The following is a 20,445-nucleotide window of genomic DNA, read 5'->3' on the forward strand; positions in this document are numbered from 1 at the left end:
AACAATCTTCGGAATTTCATTCATTATTTACTTTCAGTGTTACGGAAGAAATGCTTTGCCTTCAAATACCAAAAGATATTGCTACAGGAAATGATATCTTTTGAAGAAGTAAAGACATCAATGAAAAAGTTTAACCTCTCTTTTGATAAGCTCTTAAGTGTGACCACAGATAGGGCACCTGCAGAAGGTCAGCTTAGTTTCCAGAATGAAATGCAAATTAGCTTCTCTCAACTTAGTGAAGAAAGAATTTACCACATTTCACTGCATAATTCACCAGGAGAATTTGTGCAAGGTCAATTAAATTTGAAAATATTATGCGTATAGTTGTTTCAAGCATAAATTCTATAAAATCACAAGCGCTTGACTATCACCAATTTAAACAGTTTCTTGAGGAGCTGGACTCGTGATCTTGCATTTCCTGTTGACATTACACCCCTTTTAAATAATCTGAATTCGAAATTGCAATGGGAAAAAGCAGTTAATTCATGAACTATATGCTCACATCCCAAGCCTTTCAAAGTAAAATTCAGATGGGAAAAGACAGCTTAGGAATGGTGACACTTACCATATCCTTACATTAGCAAGTTGCAAGATGGTTGAATATGTTTTCAATGCTGATGAGCTAATGGCCATTGACAAAGAAATTAGTTTAAGATATAATGACATTGGAATGAAAGAAGCAGATTTAAACATTTTTCCAAATCCATTTAATGTAGATGTTGAGCTGGCGAGAAAGGAACTTTAGATGGAATTAATCAAACTTAAGAGCAATGAATGAACTTCCGAGACAAATTTCACAATTCTTCTTTATTACAATTGTACACAGATGTCTCACCAGTAGACTTCACAAAAATTGTAGAAGCCTGCTTCGATATATGGGAGTACCTATAACTGTGAACAACTATTTTCTCAAATGCAAGTTAAGTCAAAAATAAGATCAGGATTGACTGACATATGTCTTGAAAATAATTTGTGAGTTGCAACATCTAAGATTCCCCCAAACATTGAAAATTTTGGTTAAAAAAAAAAAAAAAAAAATTGCAACCCCAAAATTCTCATTAAAATTTGCTCAGTACAAATATTTTTTCCTAAATTTTTCGTCTACAATTTTAAATGGATAAAAATTATGTATTTTTATTGCTTATATTGTAATCTTACACACTGGAGGCCCCCTTTTTTTATATATATATTCCATCAGGCTTCCAGAAGTTTGTGACAGGCAAAAATGAAATAGGAAAATAATTAATGATTTATTACACTATTACAGTATAATAAAGGATGTATTGTATTTTATTTATTTACAGATCTAATGTTTAATTATGAAATTCGGTAGAAAATTATTTAGGGCTGTGGCCTGCAGTCATGCCATGAAAGTCTCACATAGGCTGTGGCCAACAAAAGGTTGCCGCCCATGCCTGATATAGACATTGGTAGTGTCAAATGTTTTCAGTCTGGAAGATGACTTCTATCATATTATGGAGGTTTCATAATTTTTCTGATAAGGTCTGGACTCAATTCCATTGGAGCATGGAGGAATTTTTAAAAAACCTCTTTAATAGGAGTTGTAACCTGCCAATCAATACTAATTAATGATTTTGAAATTTCACAGTTTATTTAATGAAAACTTTGAAGCCTACAGGCCAGTAAAGCTCCTGGTGTTGATGGCATTTATCCTATAATCTTAAGGGAGGCGGCAAGTGAATGCATTGAGCCATTGAGGCTAATTATGAGAGCATCACTGGACTCAGGAGTGATTCTGTTGGATTGGAAAAGTGCCAATGTATCTCCAATACATAAGGGTGGTTCTAAGAATGAAGTGCAAAATTACTGCCCCGTTAGTCTAACTTCAGTAGTAGGGAAAAGCATGGAAACTATGATCAAGGGTTCAATTCAGGATCACTTAGATAAAAACGGAATTCTGAAGGATACTCAGCATGGTTTTGTAAAGGGAAAATCATGTTTAACTAATCTGGTTAGCTATTTTGACAGAGTCACTCAAGAGCTGGATCTAGGGAATAATTTCGTTGTGTATCCTTAGATGGATAGTTGGATGGCTTCAAGGCAGGAGGCAGAGGGTCATGATAAATAGTTATTCCTCAAATTGGGTTGTTGTGTTGTAAGAAGTGGGGTTTCCCCAAGGATCAGTATTAGGACCACTGTTGTTTTTGATTTTCATAAATAACATCAATGAAGAGATAGAGGGTGTGATGTCTAAATATACAGATGTAAAGATTGGTAGAGTCAGAATGACTTAGATAGACTTCAGGGATGGTCAGAAAAATGGCAGCTATATTTTAATCCAGCAAAGTGTGTAAGGTATTGCACATGGGGAACAGTAACACCAAAATAACTTTGGTAAGTAACCCCAAAATACACCTGGCGGAGTTGAACTAAAGCTGCTAGTGGAGGAAAGGGACTTTGGGTATTACAATACGGTCAGATATGAAGTTCTCCGAGAATTGTAGACAGGTTGCAAGGAGGGCCCATGGTGTCCTTTTGATGATTGATTGAGCAATTAATAGTAGAAATAAGGACGTCATAATCCCATTATATAAGGCTATTGTTAGACTACACTTGGAATACTGTGTTCAAGTATGGAGACTGCACCTAAAGAAAGACATTGTTCTTCTTGAAAGGGTCCAAAGACTGGTAACTTGCCTGGTGAGATCGGCAAAAGGGCATCCATATGAGGAAAGACTTTGAATATGTGGGTTGCAGAGCTTGGAAACCAAGCACCTTAGAGGAAACTTGATTGAGGTGTTTAAGGCTCTGAGAGGCAAAAGCAAAATGAATGAGGATGAAATTTTCACGGTTATAAATGATTCTACAACAAGGGGGCCATAGTTTCAAGTTACAGGGGGAGTTGTTTAGACTGGATTGTAGGAAGTTTTATTTTAGCCAATGATTTATAAATTAGTGGAATAAGTTACCTATATGGGTGGTAGAGGCTGACAGTCTGGGGAAATTCAAGTCAGCTGGATAATTACCTGAAGGAGGAGGGAAACACATAGGTTGTCCATTTCCTTTTCTCTTATTAATTATTATTTTTTTAAAATTTTCTTCTTATTATTTTTTAATAATTTTCTTCTTATTATTTTTTAATAATTTTCTTCTTATTATTTTTTAATAATTTTCTTCTTCTTATTATTATTTTTTAATTTTCTTATTATTATTTTTTTAAAATTTTCTTCTTATTATTTTTTTAAAATTTTCTTCTTATTATTTTTTTAAAATTTTCTTATTATTATTAATTTATTTTTATTCTTATTATTTTATTTTATTATTGTTATTTTTTTTGCTGGTACAGCATAAGCCATAGGCTTCCTTGCACCTATCTCTCTATCTGATTATAACGCTCTTTTACTACCATACAGATTGCATCTTTGGCATATTTAACGAAAACGTTTCAGGGAGGGAGTCTAGCTTGAAAATGAATAGCAAAACCGCATTAAAGCGTTTCCCACACTGACTTGAAAAAGTGGCCATTGCTGATATTAAACTGTAACAGTGGGAATAATTATTCCATGTTTTTCAGTCTGTATGATAGCCTGTATTTACATGCTGTCATACAGACTGAAAACCTGAAAAAACCACTTTTGTAGACACAACACACAAGGCAATATGCCTTGCATACTAATGCACTATATAAAACAACAGCAGCAACTGGATTCTACATCCATGATAAAGAGGTATACAGCAGGCCCTTGTTATAACGCGGTTTGCTTAATGCTGATTCGCTATAACGCTGTTCTTATATTATAACTATCTGATTATAATGCTCTTTTACCACCATACAGATTGCATTTTTAATAGTGAAATAATAAAAAATAGTGAAATATTGTCACACACTAATTTAATTGCAGTACAGTGACTTATGTAGTTCCGAGATCAACATTTAAAAAAAAATTATGCTTGTAATATTTGCTTTATATGCATTTATTTAAAGTCTATTCATCACTCAGTACAGTATTAGACATCATGCGTAACGGACAGTTTACTCGAACATTGTATCATAATTAATGCAACTGATGCAGTTAAATTTTCAAAGAGTTAATAATGGCAGATCAGAATGAAAATGCAACAACATCTGGACTCAGTACAAAGACTACAAATGTAAGTAAAAGACAATTTGAAAATTAAATTAGACGTTTTGAAGTGAATTGATTCCGGTCAGCGACAAGTGGATGTGTGCCATAATTTAGGACTGGCAGGTTTAACTGTAAGAACAATTATAAAAAATAAAGAATTAATTTTAGCAGCGCAAAGACAGCTGTTCCACTGCAAGCAACTAGGGCTAGGCTGGCTATTAGGGTTGAAATAGAGAGACTTTAACTAATTTTATTGAAGATAATATCCAGTGCAGAATTCAGTTAAGTTAAATATTATAAAAAAATATATAGATTAACCTATATAATGATCTGAAGAAAGCTCACCTAAAAAAAAAAAAAAAATGTGAAACCATTTAAAACTAGTAAGGGCTGGTCTAATAGATTTAAAATCCAGGGAGATATTGCAAGTGCAGATCAAGGAGCCGAAACTTTCAACTTGTTAAAATTATTTAAGAGGGGTGTTATGTGTTATACTTCTCAACAAGTTTTTAACAAAGATGAAGCAGGACCTTTTTGGGAACTAATACCTAAAAAAAAAAAAAAGTTTCATATTGAAAGAAGAAAAAAACATGCCAGGTTTCAAAGTGGCGAAGGATCGGTTGACTTTGTTTGGTGGTAATGCTGTGGAGGATTTTAAATTAAAACCCCTTTTAGTTTACCAGGAAGAGGGCCAAAGTACAACCCAAAATCGACACATTTTTCATGATTAATTTAAATCAATTAAATTCATGATTTTAATTGGAATTTTAAGTTTAATTTTGATACGTAAGTAGTTACCACATAATTATATGCGTATGTAATGCAGAATATTTTATATGTACTCTACAAATATTTGAATATTAAATATTTTTACCGACATTTGTGCATCTTTTCACTACTGTTTATTATTGATTAGGAAATATTCAATGGCACCGACTGCAACTCACAAATACATATGTTACCTTATGAGAATGCTGCGCTCGCTTAGTGCGGATTGACTTAGCGCTCTGTTTTTCCAGAACAAATTATCAGCATTAAGCTGGGGTTACCTGTACAAACAAGTTGCTTTCTATAGGCTGACTATTTGAACTGTATGTGCAGAATTTTAAGTGTGCATGTGCACATTCTTATGTAAATTTACTAAAGATTTTTAACCACTTTGTTATAGAAAATTACATAGTAATATAATTTTCATTTAATTTTTTTATTTAGCATTCCATGTATTTGGTTCCACAGGAAAGCTGGTAGTAGAGATAGGGTAAGTATTATTAAGGTAATAATGCTTAGGCTAAGTATTTTCAAAGCTTTCATCCTGTTGAAGATAGATTAGAAAAGGTATACCATACTTGTAGGATTCTGTAACATTTTAGGGAACCTCAAAACCATTTTGCTAATTTTTTTGTGCACTCTGCCACTTTAGAGCATGTGCTATTATTGTTTCCTCTACTTCTCTCCTTTTTTTGTTATGTGTAGATGACAAACTATCCTCCTGTCTTAAGTGAGTTAGCTAAGTTTTGCACTAGTTTTAAATAAATAGTACATCTCATAATTTTACAAACACTTCCATGCTGCTGCTTGACCTAAGAAATACTGAAGAAATCATCAGTTTATATTGACTATTACATATTTGGATCAAGTGAGTTATAGCCAACTTACACTGGTCAACAAAATGAATGATTTTTTTTTTTTTCTCCTTATAAGATGCAAACACTTCCTTAATTGGTTTTGCATATGTGGATTTAAAATACATTTTTTCTCTCTCTCTCTCTCTCTCTCTCTCACACACACACACACACACACACACACACACACACACACACACACACACACACACACACACACACTTTTTTTTTATAGCTTGCCTAGGTTTGGTTTTCTACTAGGGCTGCTGATAATATCAGAAGTTAAGACAACTTCTTACAGTTAAAACCGAATATACTTTATACACACAGTTAAAATAATACAGTAAACTATTGTAAAAAAAAAAAAAAAAATATATATATATATATATATATATATATATATATATATATAATATCTCCACAATTTAAAAATGTGCAGATGATTTTTCTTTGGTCCTTTTTGTCCAGAATGTTGTTGTACAACATGCAGCAGCAGTCTGTCAACATCTGTTAATTTCAGAAACTTTATATGTTCAATGGAAAATCACTATCATGTTCAATGATGGAATCATTCCCTCTGCTTATGACTCACTATGCCAAAGTTTTCAGGAAGGGAGTCTAAATGCAAATTTGAGAAATGAAGTTTCAGTGACATACTACATTCCATTTCTTTATATGTACTGAGCAGTTTTTGAACTCTACCTTTGTATGTGGAGACCTGTGGTTACCCAAGAAGTTTCTGAAAAGTCATTTGATAGCCTGCAATATTTTTAGTTCTAATACATTGAGGCACTTTTTGAAGCTTCTAGTCTGAAGAAAATCTCTGATTTGAGACCCCCATAAAGATTCCCTCTTTGACTATTGCAGTGAAATGCTTGCATGCATGCCATTAACATACCAATGATGTTGAAGTCATTAAAGATATTCTGTTAATGAGTACTGTATTGAATTGCTTTGATTAGTATCTTTTTGATGAAAAAAGAGTGAGCAGTATGGATGGATGGCTTTAAGTTCCGTTTACACAAGAAAACAGCTTTCAAACTTCCCTGTGAGGAGTCAGTGAAGAGGCACCATTCATGTGTAATGTGTACTTGTGACATTTCCCTGAAAATTTGATTGATATCACAGTAGTAGTAGAGCTGACTATTTACTCTAAAGAACATTGCCAAAGCTTGGTTTCTTTTTTGTTAGTAAGATGCTGTCATTCTTCTTAACTATTTCTGCTTTAGTCTTGAGGTGAGAAGTTTGGCTTTATCTTTGGAGAGGGCTAGATTTCTAATGAAGTTGTTAAACTAAATTGTGCTAATGGCTCTGATGTCTCTTCATCAAGTGTGTGCTCAGGATCAAATAAAGTCTCAGGTGCCCGTCAATTACATGTTCATTGCATTTTGTCTTCTGAAAAATCTGGTCTATGCAGTGAAGGTTCTGAAATTGCTCTACTGTTATCATGAGGGATTCTTATTGCTGAATCCAAGTTCAGATAAATAATTTTGTACTTATTCTTTGCTAAGAATATAATTACATTCACATTACAAAAGTAACAGTCACCATCATGGTCTCTTGGCTTCCTCTACATTATGGGTATGGCAAACGGCATCAACTTTTTCCTTTTGTTCAAGCAGTAACTTAATCCATTCGAATGAGTGGTATAAATAACACGTGGTACCATGCCTTATTCTTGTCATCTAGAGCAGTGGTCTCAACTTTTTTGGTCACGCACCTTTATTTTACTTAAAAGGACTAGCATGCACCCTGGAATAAAAAAATAAATATAGAGGGTGTCTCAAAAATATTGGTACAAACGTTTAGGGGAGGTAGGTAACATCTAAAGGAATGTGAATCGCATAGGAACCCATAACTGGAAACATCACCGTAACTCGGTAGACTATGCTGTTCATCAGTTTGCAAGAGGGAAAATTTCTGGTTTACTCATTCAAGCAGTAGTTGCCGCACAAAGAGCATGCATCGATATACAAACTGTGAGCTGGCAGACATGCACCTAGTGTATGGATTAGCAGAGGGCAATGGACGAGCCGCTCAATGAATTTATGGAGAACGCTTCCCAGACAGACATGCACCGGACCACCGTTTGCATGTGTGCATCAAAATTTGTGCGATTATGAGTCATTTAGAGGTAACAGGAGTAGTGCGGGCAGACCACGTTCGACGCGAACTCCCGCCATGGAAAAAAGTGTGTTGAATGCCGTCCAGAATAATTCTACTACCAGCACACATGCCGTTGCCTGTGCCTTAGGAGTGTCTTGTTGCAGTGTACAGCATGTCTGGCATGATTCCTTACACCCCTTTCATCTCCAAAGGGTTTAGTTACTGCTCCCCCAAGATCATCCTGCATGTGTGGCTTTTGCGAAGTGGTTTCTCCAAGAAAGTGTTCAAGACTTATTTTCCAGCCTATGTTTTGTTCACGGATGAGGCTTATTTCACTCGGGAAGGCTTATTCAATCAGCACAATGCTCATGTGTGGGCTCACGACAATCCACATGGTGTGCTCCCCCATGCGGCACAACATCGCTTCGCAATAAATTTGTGGGCAGGTATGGTCGGTGACTGCTTAGTCGGCCCATACCTGTTACCATCTCGCATGAACTCCGCTAAATATCGGATCTTTCTTGAACAAGTTCTACCAGGGTTACTTGACGATGTTTCAGCAAATGTGAGATGCAACATTTGGTTTCAACATGACAGGGCGCCTGCTCATTATGGAAGGTGTGTTTGTGACCATTTGAACAGGCGTTTTGGGTGTCGATAGATTGGCCGTGGTGGACCCGTTGCTTGGCGCCCACGCTCACCTGATTTATTGAGTCTTGATTTCTTTCTGTGGGGGGCCCTCATATCTATCGTGTGTGAATCGCCTGGGAGACGGAAATGGATCTCGTGGCGAGACTCATCTGCACTGCTGCTATTGTCAAAGAAACTCGTGCGTTCGACCATGTCTGCCAATCCATGCTGTGTCGGTGTCACGCCTGCATTACTTCTCGTGGTGGAACCTTCGAGCATCTGTTGTAACATCATGAAATGCATCCATCTCATACTCCATTGTTAATATTATGTCAAATAAATGTTTGCCACTAATTACTGTCTTGTGTCATTTCTGCTTCTTGTGCCTCTGCTACTACTTTCCCGTGACGTTTCCGGTTATGGGTTCCAATGCGATTCGCATTCCTTTAGATGTTACCTACCTCCCCTAAACGTTTGTACCAATATTTTTGAGACACCCTGTATAAGTTTAATAAATTTTTTTATTTATAAATCATTTACGTCGAAGACATTATATATAAAATCACATTTATAAAATCATTTGTTCAATTATTTTCTTGATCTACATTTGTTCAGTAAGTTAAACAAGGATGGAAGATACTCATAGCCCGAAGCGAGCATGTGGCTGCTCGTTTTGGTCGTTTGCGAAACTGACGGCATGATCAAACAAAGCCGCATATTGAAGTATTAGAAAAACATTTATTTATAATTTTTATTTTCAATTACGTTTTGAAAAACTTAAGGTTTTCATAATTAATTAATATTGATTTATGCAGATTATCTTGCACAGCCCATGGATCATCTCGGGCACCCATAAGGGGGCATGCACCCAACTTTGGAGACCACTGACCTATTAGCACTAGTAGAGGCATTTGATGCAAGAAAGCAAGCTTATGCAGCATCAGCCAAAAAAAAAAAAAAATAAATAAATAAAAAATAACCACTTCACCCCTCTGTTCGTTCGAAATACTCCAGCTGAGCCTTAAACTTATTTAGGCTATCAACTTCCACGACTAGGGATGGAAGTCTGTTCCACCAACCAACCACCTGCTGGCTAAAGGTAAATTTCCGCACGTCTATCGTACATCTGTCTTTCCTCAATTTGAATTTATGCCCTCTCAGGTGATTATTCTGAGCAAGAGGAAGAATCCCATCAGCATTGAGCATGCTCAAACCATTCAAGGCTTTATACAACTCTGTCAGATCACCTCGCTGGTGCCTAGTCTCCAGACACTGTAATTTGCAAAACTTAAGCCTTTCTTCGTAAGAGCACCCCTATATTCCATTCACTAATCTTGTTGCCCTTCTCTGTACTCGTTCCAGCAGCTCTACATCCTTCTTGAAATGAGGCTTCCAGGCCTGTATACAGTACTCTAGGTGTGGCCTGACCATTGCCTTATACAAGGGAATAATCACCTCCTTATCCCTGCTAGAAAAATTCCTATATATCATTGACAATACACCATGAGCTACTCTTGCAGCCCGTCTGCACTGCTCAGAGAACTTCATATCTGCCTGCACAACCACCCGCAGGTCCCTTTCATTCTCTACCACTGTCAGTGTAGTACCACAGAGTTGATACGTTGCTCTGGGGTTGCTGTTTCACATATGTAGTACTTTACATTTGTCAATGTTAAACTTCATTTGCCACCTCTCAGCCCATCTGCTCAACATTTCCAGATCCTGTTTCAGCAGCATAGGGTCAGTAGTGTCCTTGACAACCCTGCCAAACTTTGTATCGTCTGCAAACTTGGACATTAAGCTTGATATACCATCATCAATATCATTTATAAATACAGAAAACAAAACATGGACCCAATACTGAACCCTGAGGGACTCCACTAATAACATTAGTCCACGATGAGCAGTGTCCATTGATTACCACTCTGTCTTCTCCCCCTCAATCACTCCTTTATCCATAGCAGCAATTTGCCTCCAGTGCCACACTGCTCCAATTTGTGCAGCAGTCTTCCATGTGCAACAGTATCAAAAGCCTCTCTAAGATCCAAGTATATAATATCAAAGTTATTCCCAGCATCCAGCTCCTTTATGACCGCATCATAGTATCCAATCAAATTAGTCAGGCAAGACTTCCCCTTAACAAAACCATGCTGTGTCTGAGCTATAAATGAAGTCTTGTCTAGTTGATCCTGCAGTGCTTCTTTGCCTCCATTAATTTTCCGGGAACAGAAGTTAAACTCACAGGTCTATAATTACTTGTGTCAGCCTTTGATCCTCCTTTGTGAATTGGGGTCACATTTGCACTTCTCCAGTCCATGGGTACCTCCCCGGAGTCCAAGGAAGCTCTCATAATTATGGCTAAGGGTTTGCTTACTTCCTTTGCTGCCTCCTTTAATATAACTGGATAGATCCCATCCACCGCAGGTGCCTTTCTTGTGCTTATCTTCAACAATTTCTCCTCCACTTTACTCTCAGTTATAACAAGATTCTCTAGCCTACTGCCAGAGTTGAATACACCTCTGGCATTCCTCTCGCTGAATAACTCCTCATGTGTGAATGTCGATGCAAAATATTCATTTAGTTTGTTAGCTACCTGAGCAGGACCATCAACAGTTGACCCATCGATTTCAAGTGGACCAATCTGATTCATCCCCTTCCGTCTAGAGTTTACATAAGTAAAGAACTATTTGCTGTTTTTCTTTGCATCCCTTGCCAAAGATTTCTCGTAACCTGCCTTCGCCTGCCTAACCTCCTTTGTAACCTTGGTTACAGATCAACTTGTATCTATCATAGGCTTCTGTGTCACGTGTTAATTTATATATATCCCATGCATTTTTCTTCTCTGCCATATGTCTCATTAGTTCATCTGACATCCATTTAGGCTTAAACCTTGAACAATATTTCTTAGTTGGTATGTAAAGCCTAGTAGCTTCCAAGATAAGTTCTTCGAATGCTTCCCATTTTGAATTTGCTGTTGGTAACATCATCAGTTGGTCCCACTGTATAGAATTTAAATACTGTCTCAGTCCATCGTAGTTGCCTTAAGGAAACAATAACCCCCTTCCCTTTACCCCTAATGGTAGTTACCTCTTTGAGTAAATCCCACTTCAGCACACTGTGATCACTGCCACCTAGTGGTTCATTTATCTGCAGATTCTTAATGCATAAAGAATCACTACTGAAAATTAAATCAAGAGTATTACTCCCTCTAGTTGCCTCCTGAACATGCTGATGTAGAAAACAATCATCCAATAAATCCACAAAAGCCTTGCTAGTGTGTGAGTGACCAGCTCCCAAATTCCAGTCAATATCTGGGAAATTAAAATCTCCCATTATAAGACTCTCTGATTTACTGGCCCACTCTATTTCCCTGTACAGTTTCTTATTATACTCATCAGAGTCATTAGGCCTATAGCACACTCCTACTCTCAATTTTGATCTCCCAATGCTTATGTCACACCAAACTGACTCGACACTGCACTGTCCAGCGATGTCGACTGGCTTCCCTTCCTTGGATTTTATGTATTTCTTAACTAATAGCATAACCCCTCCTCCCTGTCTATCCTTTCTGTAGACATTGTACTCCCCAAATTCCAGTTCTGCATTCCTTATATCTGTGTGACACCACGTCTCTGAAATCCCAACGATATCTGCCTTTGATGTTTTGAGCAATACCTGAAATTCATCAAATTTATTTACTAAACTCCTAGCATTGGTGTACACGCAAGTATACATGCACCTGTTCTTTTTCTTAGCTACCCTAACACAACCCATGTGTTTACTTGTACCGCAATGACTCCCAGCAGTCTCTGAAATATCCTGCATCTTATTTTCCAAGCTGCTGCTCATTCCAATAGAAGCAGTGCAAGAATCACTTTCACCTCTGCCAGTGGCTACTGTTAATCTATTAGTCCTTGTATCCCCCAATCTAGCATTTCTGACCCACCTAACACTGCCTCGATAGCATCAGCAAACATTCTTGCACCCTTTCTATTTAAGTGTATCCCATCCCTGTAGAAGCAGTCTCTCCTGTTAACAAGTACAGACCAGGCTGAAAAAAATTGTACCCCCTTGAGCCTTGCACAATCTTTCCAGGGCTGAATTGATTGACAGGGCTCTCATCATATACTCCCTCCTATCGTGTCTGGGCAGAATTGCAGACACTTTGAAATTCAACCCTAATTCACGGCTTTTTTCAACAGTGACCTGTACTTGCTAAGTAATTCCGCCGGTCTCCTACTCTTAATATCATTAGTGCCTACGTGTACAACTATAACACCTTTTGTGCCCTTAAAAGATGATATCCCCTCTACAACGTCATCAACCTTTGCCCCTGGCAGACATACCCTGGTCCTGTTCCACCTATCCTTTTTACAAAGCATGTTTCCCGTTTCCCTGACAACAGAGTCACCAACAACTACTAGTTCCTGTGGGACCAGCTCATTCTGCCTTGGGGGTTGCCGCTGTGTTGCGTGATGACCAAATGCAAGCTCTGGCGTTGATGTGGGCAGCTGAGAGCCCGATGGGCCCCTCAATTTAGATCTTTCAAGGGCATCCACCCTGTCGTTCAAACTCTCATATAGGCCCATAACAACTCTGATTTGTCGCCTGATTTCCTTACATGCCTTACATCGCACACACACAAAGACATCCCCCATGGTAATATGATGTTCCGTTCCAGAGAGTTCGGCAAACATTTCACAAGTCGCACATTTTTTTAGGCTCTGATGCGTTGGAGAATCGCCCACCCCTCAGTTCTCCCCCGAGTCACAGCACTCCTGCCACTTTGTGCCCGTTGCTTTGCTGCTCTAGTTTGGGGCATGATACTTTAAATTAATAAAATCAATAAATTAAATTAATTAAATGTCAATACTACACTATCTAATAGAAACAGTGAAGCATATTACTCTATAAATTATACATTAGAGCTACCTAACTACCTCAATTAAAATTTTGAATTCCCTACCACTATATACAAAAACAATGGCTGCAAGTTTCGAATGAAATAACGGTTTTACGTATATCTACAAAAACTGTTTATCTAAATTAAAATAAAAATAACCAGCGTAACTATAACTATAAGACTACGTATTAAGTACAATATAAAATAACAATGATGTAATTAAAAAGGCAAACACTTATTTTTTTGGAGCCTGCAACCCACAGCTGTAATTTTTAAAGAGAGTCAGCACCCCTTCAGGTGAAGAAGCAATGCTTTTGAACAAAAATTGCCTGAAGGTAAAGCAAGAATCTTCCTTGAATCAGATCAAGATAATGTGGATATTGAGCCAGCATTGTGTGAAATGACTTGCAGTAAAGAAAAGATGATGGCAGGGATATGCTACAGGTCAAATTAAATTACTCTGAGGAGTATGACAAAATATTTTCATGAAATCAGAATTGGCTAGCAAGTAAAAATGTCTCATTATGGGTAACTTCTCACTACCTCTTGTAGACCAGAATACATGGAGATGGTAATAGGATTTTGAACAAACATGTCCAAAAGAGTACAAGGGACTCTAATATTCTGGAAAAGGAGCCTAACTGTATAAAAAACTTGACAGTGGGGAAATCAAACCAGGCAATGACCACAATACCATACAATGGATTGTATCTAAAGAAATCTATGTAGTCAAAGGAAAGGATGAGAAGTTCAATTTCAGAAGAGGAAATTATAATGAAATGAGACATTTTTTCGGCTTGATTAACTGGAGTGCCTACTACATGGTGTCAGACACAAATACGCTGTGGGAAACATTCAAGGGATTTATCCTCGAAACAACAAAGATATTCATACTAGTGGTTAAATTCCATAAATATAAGATGTAAAAATAAGTCAAATTCCATAAACATAAGATGCAAAATGGATGACAAGGTGAGAAGCATATGGCTGAAGTAATGCAACAATTGGACAAGGCTGCAACAAGTAGACCAGAATACATGGTCTACTTGTTTGCAGTAGTATAAAAACATGGTCTACTTGTTTGGAATACATGGTCTACTTGTTTGCAGTAGTCCATTTGCAGTCATATAAAAACAAATGCATCAAATAACCCAGGCCAATCCAACAATGATTGTGCACATGGCATTTATAGAAGACTCGGACTTAGATAAGAGAAATTCTTCACCTACATCCAAAATGGAGATTGCTGAAATATTTGTTGGAGAAGATGGGGAACAACCTGCAAACAGGACATATGCATATATCCAATGGTGACTGCTGTAGAATTATCACTGCTAAACAAGAATGGTGAAGACTGAAGGATCTAGATTAAACTATTTATGCCATAATCAGAAAGATGGCATAAGTTACGCCAGGTACAACTAGTTATCTATATATTTCCAAAGGATGTGAATTTGAGAAAAGTCAAGGGGAGGAGGACAAGGTGATGAGACTGAGGAAAAACTATGACAGATGAATTGAGAGGGGATTATGGTTATAAGGAAATGAAGAGGAGGGCTAACAATAGAGAGATATGGAGTAGTTAAGCATATGCTGGACCTGCCCTTAACAGAACAGCATTAATAAACTATAATATTTTCAAAATTTCTATATTGATATAATTAGCATAAACTTGATTAAATGTGACTTATGCTGAAATGTATATCACTTATCATTAAATGTTTTTTTATGAAAATTGTTATATCTTCCAGATGAAAGTTAATTTGTACCAAAATTTTCCATTTTGTGATTTCTAAAAATTGCCAGATATGTGACAGTACTTTATACAAGAACCTACTTCAGAAATGACATACAGTAAACATAACATTTAAAAATAACTAAATGCACAAGGCATAATACGTTAAGAGTTTAATATCTATATAATATCGGTGTAGATACACCATAGATAACTCTTAAGAAACTACTTAAATGATGCTACTACAACAACTACGATGGTAGTTGTTGTAGTAGCATCATTTGCTCTGTATCTCATATTGTGTGATGGTAGTAGCCATCACAATGAGATACAGAGCAAATGATACCTACTACAACTACCATTGTAGTTTCTTAAGAGTTATCTATGGTGTATCTACACCAATATTATATAGATAGTAAACATAACAGACAGACTTAATCCTCAACAGGAAGATTCATTCCTAATGAGGAATAAGTGTAACCATTCCTGGTGAGGATTCTTGTTAAGGAAATATACAACATTATTAAAGTAATTTTTAAAAAAATTGATTACTCAGAAATTATTTTTAAAATCAAAGATGAGACAACCAGAACATTCCATGGATCAGAAAAACCAACTAACTCTGGAACCACCATTCCTTTTGATTACTCCATTTCTTACAATATATGTTATGTTAGATACAGTTCAACAAATATTTTTCATCAAAAATAAATGTGAACTACACAGATCTTTGGACTTTGATTCCAAATCTGTTTTCAGTTTTTCTCTAGCACTTTTAGTTTTTCTGATGAGACTGATTATACTACTCATAATTATTCAGCCAACCTACATGAACATAATTATTTATTATTTTTGTTTGCATTCATATTTATGCAAATTCTTGAATATATTTATATTCTTGTTAATTTCATAATTTAATTATTTAATTCTAAATTGTCTCATGTACGATCCAGTGATTTACTGAAACACATTCATCATCATAATTAAAAAGTGTAAAAATAACCCCAGCAAATCCTGATGCAACACTTTCCTAACTAAATCACAATGGATATTTAGAAAACTTGCCAGGAAAACTTGTTATGGGCCTATATGAGAGCTTGAAGGACAGGGTGGATGCCCTCGAAGGATTAAAAGTGAGGGCCCATCAAGCTCTCAGCTGCCCACACCAATGCCAGAGCTTGCACTTGGTCATCCCGAAGGCAGAATGCACTGGTCCCAAAGGAACTAGTAGTTGTTCGTGACTCTATTGTCAGGGAAACGGGAAACATGCTTTGTAAAAAGGATAGGTGGAACAGGACCAGGGTATGTCTGCCAGGGGCAAAGGTTGATGATGTTGTAGAGCGGATATCATCTTTTAAGGGCACAAAAGGTGATATAGTTGTACACGTAGGCACTAATGATATTAAGAGTATCTTAATATCATTAGTGCCTACTTATCTTATATACTAATGATATATAAGAAACACATAAAATCCAAGGAAGTGAAGCCAGTCGACTTCGCTGGACAGTGCAGTGTTGAGTCAGTTTGGTGTGATTTAAGCATTGGAAGATCAAAATTGAGAGTAGGAGTGTGCTATAGGCCTAATGACTCTGATGAGTATAATAAGAAACTGTGCAGAGAAATAGTGGGCCAGTAAATCAGTCTTATAATGGGGGATTTTAATTTCCCAGATATTGACTGGAATTTGTGGGTTGGTCACTCACACACTAGCAAGGCTTTTGTGGATTTATTGGATGACTATTTTCTACATCAGCATGTTCAGGAGGCAACTAGAGGGAGTAATACTCCTGATCTGATTATCAGTAGTGATTCTTCATGCATTAAGAATCAGCAGATAAACGAACCACTAGGTGGTAGTGATCACAGTGTGCTGAAGTGGGATTTACTCAAAGAGGTAGCTATCATCAGGGGTAAAGGGAAGGGGTTTTTGCTTTCGTAAAGGTGACTAAAGTGGTCTGAAACAGTATTTAAATTCTATACAGTGGGACCAACTGATGTTTACCAACAGCAACATCATCAGTTGGTCATAGCAACTACGAAATATTGTTCAAGGTTTAGGCCTAAATGGATGTCAGACGAAGTAATGAGACATATGGCAGAGAAGAAAAATACATGGGATACATAAATTAATGGGTGACATGGAAGCCTATGATAGTTATAAGCTGGTCTGTAACTAAGTCACAAAGGAGATTAGGCAGGAAAAGACAGATTATGAGAAATCCTTGGCAAAGGATGCAAAGAAAAACAGAAAAGAGTTCTTTACCTATGTAAACTCTAGAAGGAAAAGGAACAATCAGATTGGTCCACTGGATATTGATGGTTCAACAGTTGAGGATCCTGCTCAGGTGGCTAACAAACTAAACGAGTATTTTACATCTACATTCACACAGCAGTTATTCAGGAAGGCGAATGCCAGAGGTGAAGTAAACTCTGGCAGTGAGCTAGATGATTTTGTAATAACTGAGAGGAAAGTGGAGGAGAAATTGTTGAGGATAAACATAAAAAAGCACCCAGGGTGGATGGGATCTATCCAGTTATATTAAAGGAGGCAGCAAAGGAAGTAAACAAACCCTTAGCCTTAATTATGAGAGCTTCTTTGGACTCAGGGGAGGTACGCATAGACTGGAGATGTCCAAATGTGACCCCAATTCACAAAGGAGGATCAAAGGCTGACACAAGTAATTATAGACCTGTGAGTTTAACTTCTGTTCCAGGAAAATTAATGGAGGCACTGGTTAAAGAAGCACTGCAGGATCATCTAGACAAGACTTCAGTTATAGCTCAGACAGAGCATGGTTTTGTTAAGGGAAAGTCTTGCCTGACCAATTTGATTGGATATTATGATGTAGTCACAAAGGAATTGGATGCAGTGAATAACTTTGATATCATATATTTGTATCTTAGAAAGGCTTTTTGATACCGTTGCATATGGAAGACTGCTGCAAAAATTGGAGCAGTGAGGCATTGGAGGCAAATTGTTGCTCCAGATAAAGGGATGGTTGAGTGGGAGAAGACAGTAGTAATCAATGGACACTGCTCATCGTGGACTAATGTTTTAATGGAGTCCGTCAGAGTTCATTGTTGTTTTCTCTATTTATAAATTATATTGATGATGGTATATCAAGCTTAATATCCAAGTTTGCAGACAATACGAAGGTTGGCAGGGTTTTTAAAGACACTAATGACAGTACGCTGCTGCACCAGGATCTAGAAAGGTTGAGCAGATGGGCTGAGAGGTGGCAAATGAAGTTTAACATTGACAATTGTAAAGTACTACATATGGGAAGCAGCAACCTCAGAGTGATGTATCAACTCTGTGGTACTACACTGACAGTGGTAGAGAACGAAAAGAACCTGGGGGTAATTGTGCAGGCAGATATGAAATTTTCTGAGCAGTGCAGACGGTCTGCAAGAGTAGCTCATAGTGTCTTGTCAATGATCTACAGGAATTTTTCTAGCAGGGATAAGGAGGTGATTATCCCCTTATAAGGGAATGGTCAGGCCACTTCTTGAGTACTCTATACAGGTCTGGAGACCTCATTTTAAGGATGTAGAGCATAAGCTGATGCTGCAAAAGCTTGCTTTCTTGCATCATATGCCTATGCTAATGCTAAGTTGTTCCCACTGAAAGGAATTTAAAAATTGTTTAAATTCTCTTCATTGAGTAGGAACAGGAGAGACATTTCATTTCTTTCATGAAGTGACTACAAGCACTGTAGTTGCCTTTATGAAAGTAAAATCCCTTACTTTTACCCTTGACAGTATTTAAATCTTTACATGGATCCTATATCACTGTATTATGCTTACCCCCAAGTAGTGATTCTTTTATCTGGAGGTTCTTAATGCATGTAGAGTTCACTGCTGATAATAATATCAAATATATTGCTTTTTATTGTAGATTCTCTGACATGCTTCTGTAAGATGCTTTCTTACAGAAGCATGTCAGAGAATCTAGAATAAAAAGCAATATATTTGATATTGTCACCATGAAATTTCTGCTACTGTGTGAGTGACCAAACCCATGAGTTTCAGTCATTAAAGTTAAAATCCATTATGTGACATTCCAATTTAATAGCATATTTTATTTGCCTGTGTAGGAAAGACAGAGTTCGTTATACTCCTCACGGTCACTTGAGCTCTAGTAGACTCCTCTCATTTTAGTTTTCCCACTGCTTATGTTAGACAGAAGTGTTTGAAAATTGTGTTGGATACACATCATTTGGGTGCACTGTCTTAGATTCTATGTACTTCTTAACCAAGGGTAACCCCTTCATTTTACTATTCCATTTTGCTTATTTTTCACTGGTTACCAAGTTTTTGTTGGAATTCACAGTTGCTTTGCTGGTAATAAGAAGTCCATAACAAAAATATTCAAGTATTTTTGTAGTGGATGATGCTCCTGTGATTAAATCGTCACAGTGATTACTCATGGCACTTTTATTGTTATTTTTTTTTCTATTAGTGAATGTTGTTTGCTTATGATGAGGTGCTTAGTATTATTTGAAGTATCAGTTCTTCCTTGTGCAATGTTTTAAATTTTGGTTTTCATTTTTTGTTGTTTTCATTTTATAATTTCATAGTTCTCTAATTAATTAGTCTAATTAATAAAAAAATGAATCTTTTTTTTTTTTTTCAAGGTAGCAGTTTACACCTCTCTTACTGCACTTAGCATCAATTTTCATATGGTTATAGAAGCATTTAATTTGTGACAAAATTAGTTGATTGTACCACATTTAATTTATACCTTGATTATTTCCAAGAATTTAGGGATGCCCTTAAGTATTAGTAGTGGAAAATGATACTAGAAAATAAGCATATACAGCAAAAAAAAAAAAAAAAAAAAAACCAACATTCACAAACTTCCCACTTCACCTGCCTGACTTCTCTTAAGGTGAAGTGTGGAATTCCCACTTCTGTAACTCCGGGTGGACGTTTGTTCTAACTGATATTACTGCCCTTTTGAAACAATGGAAACATGTTTGCACTTTTTTTTTTTTTTTTTTTTGTGGAAGTTAAAAGACATTGCAGTGTCTTTAGGAAAGTGTTTCCAAAATTGAAAGCCACAGTTTACTCTTCAGGAGTTCTGCAAATATATTATATTTAAACTCCAAATGTGACTTCAGTAACAAAAGTTTGGGAACCATAACATACAGTGTTCAATTGGTATTTTATGGCATTCAAACCTCTTGTATTTCATCCCATGAAACCATCTTTCAAGGAAGGTGTAGAAACTAGGATACTTAATTTTCTGGAGTATCAACAAGGAAAGTTGAAACTAAATAAATGTTTACACTCCATGACTACAATAAGTTGAAACAGAAAATGGACCATTTTGCAAACATTGCAAAACTCTAGCAGTT

General features: G+C 36.7%; 1 protein-coding gene across 1 annotated transcript in view; it reads left to right on the forward strand.

The window, feature by feature from the left end:
- Nucleotides 1–20,445, forward strand: part of LOC150082984 (uncharacterized) — a 201,443-nt gene that overhangs the window by 55,963 nt on the left and 125,035 nt on the right. The window contains exon 4 of the mRNA XM_090377713.1: nt 5,301–5,346. Coding sequence (XP_090233839.1) covers nt 5,301–5,346 — 46 coding nt within the window. The remainder of the gene's footprint in view (nt 1–5,300; nt 5,347–20,445) is intronic.

This window comes from Mastigoproctus giganteus, chromosome 7, assembly GCF_048544385.1.
Source record: "Mastigoproctus giganteus isolate SK-2022 chromosome 7, ASM4854438v1, whole genome shotgun sequence".
In the NCBI taxonomy this organism is placed as follows: Eukaryota; Metazoa; Arthropoda; class Arachnida; order Uropygi; family Thelyphonidae; genus Mastigoproctus; species Mastigoproctus giganteus.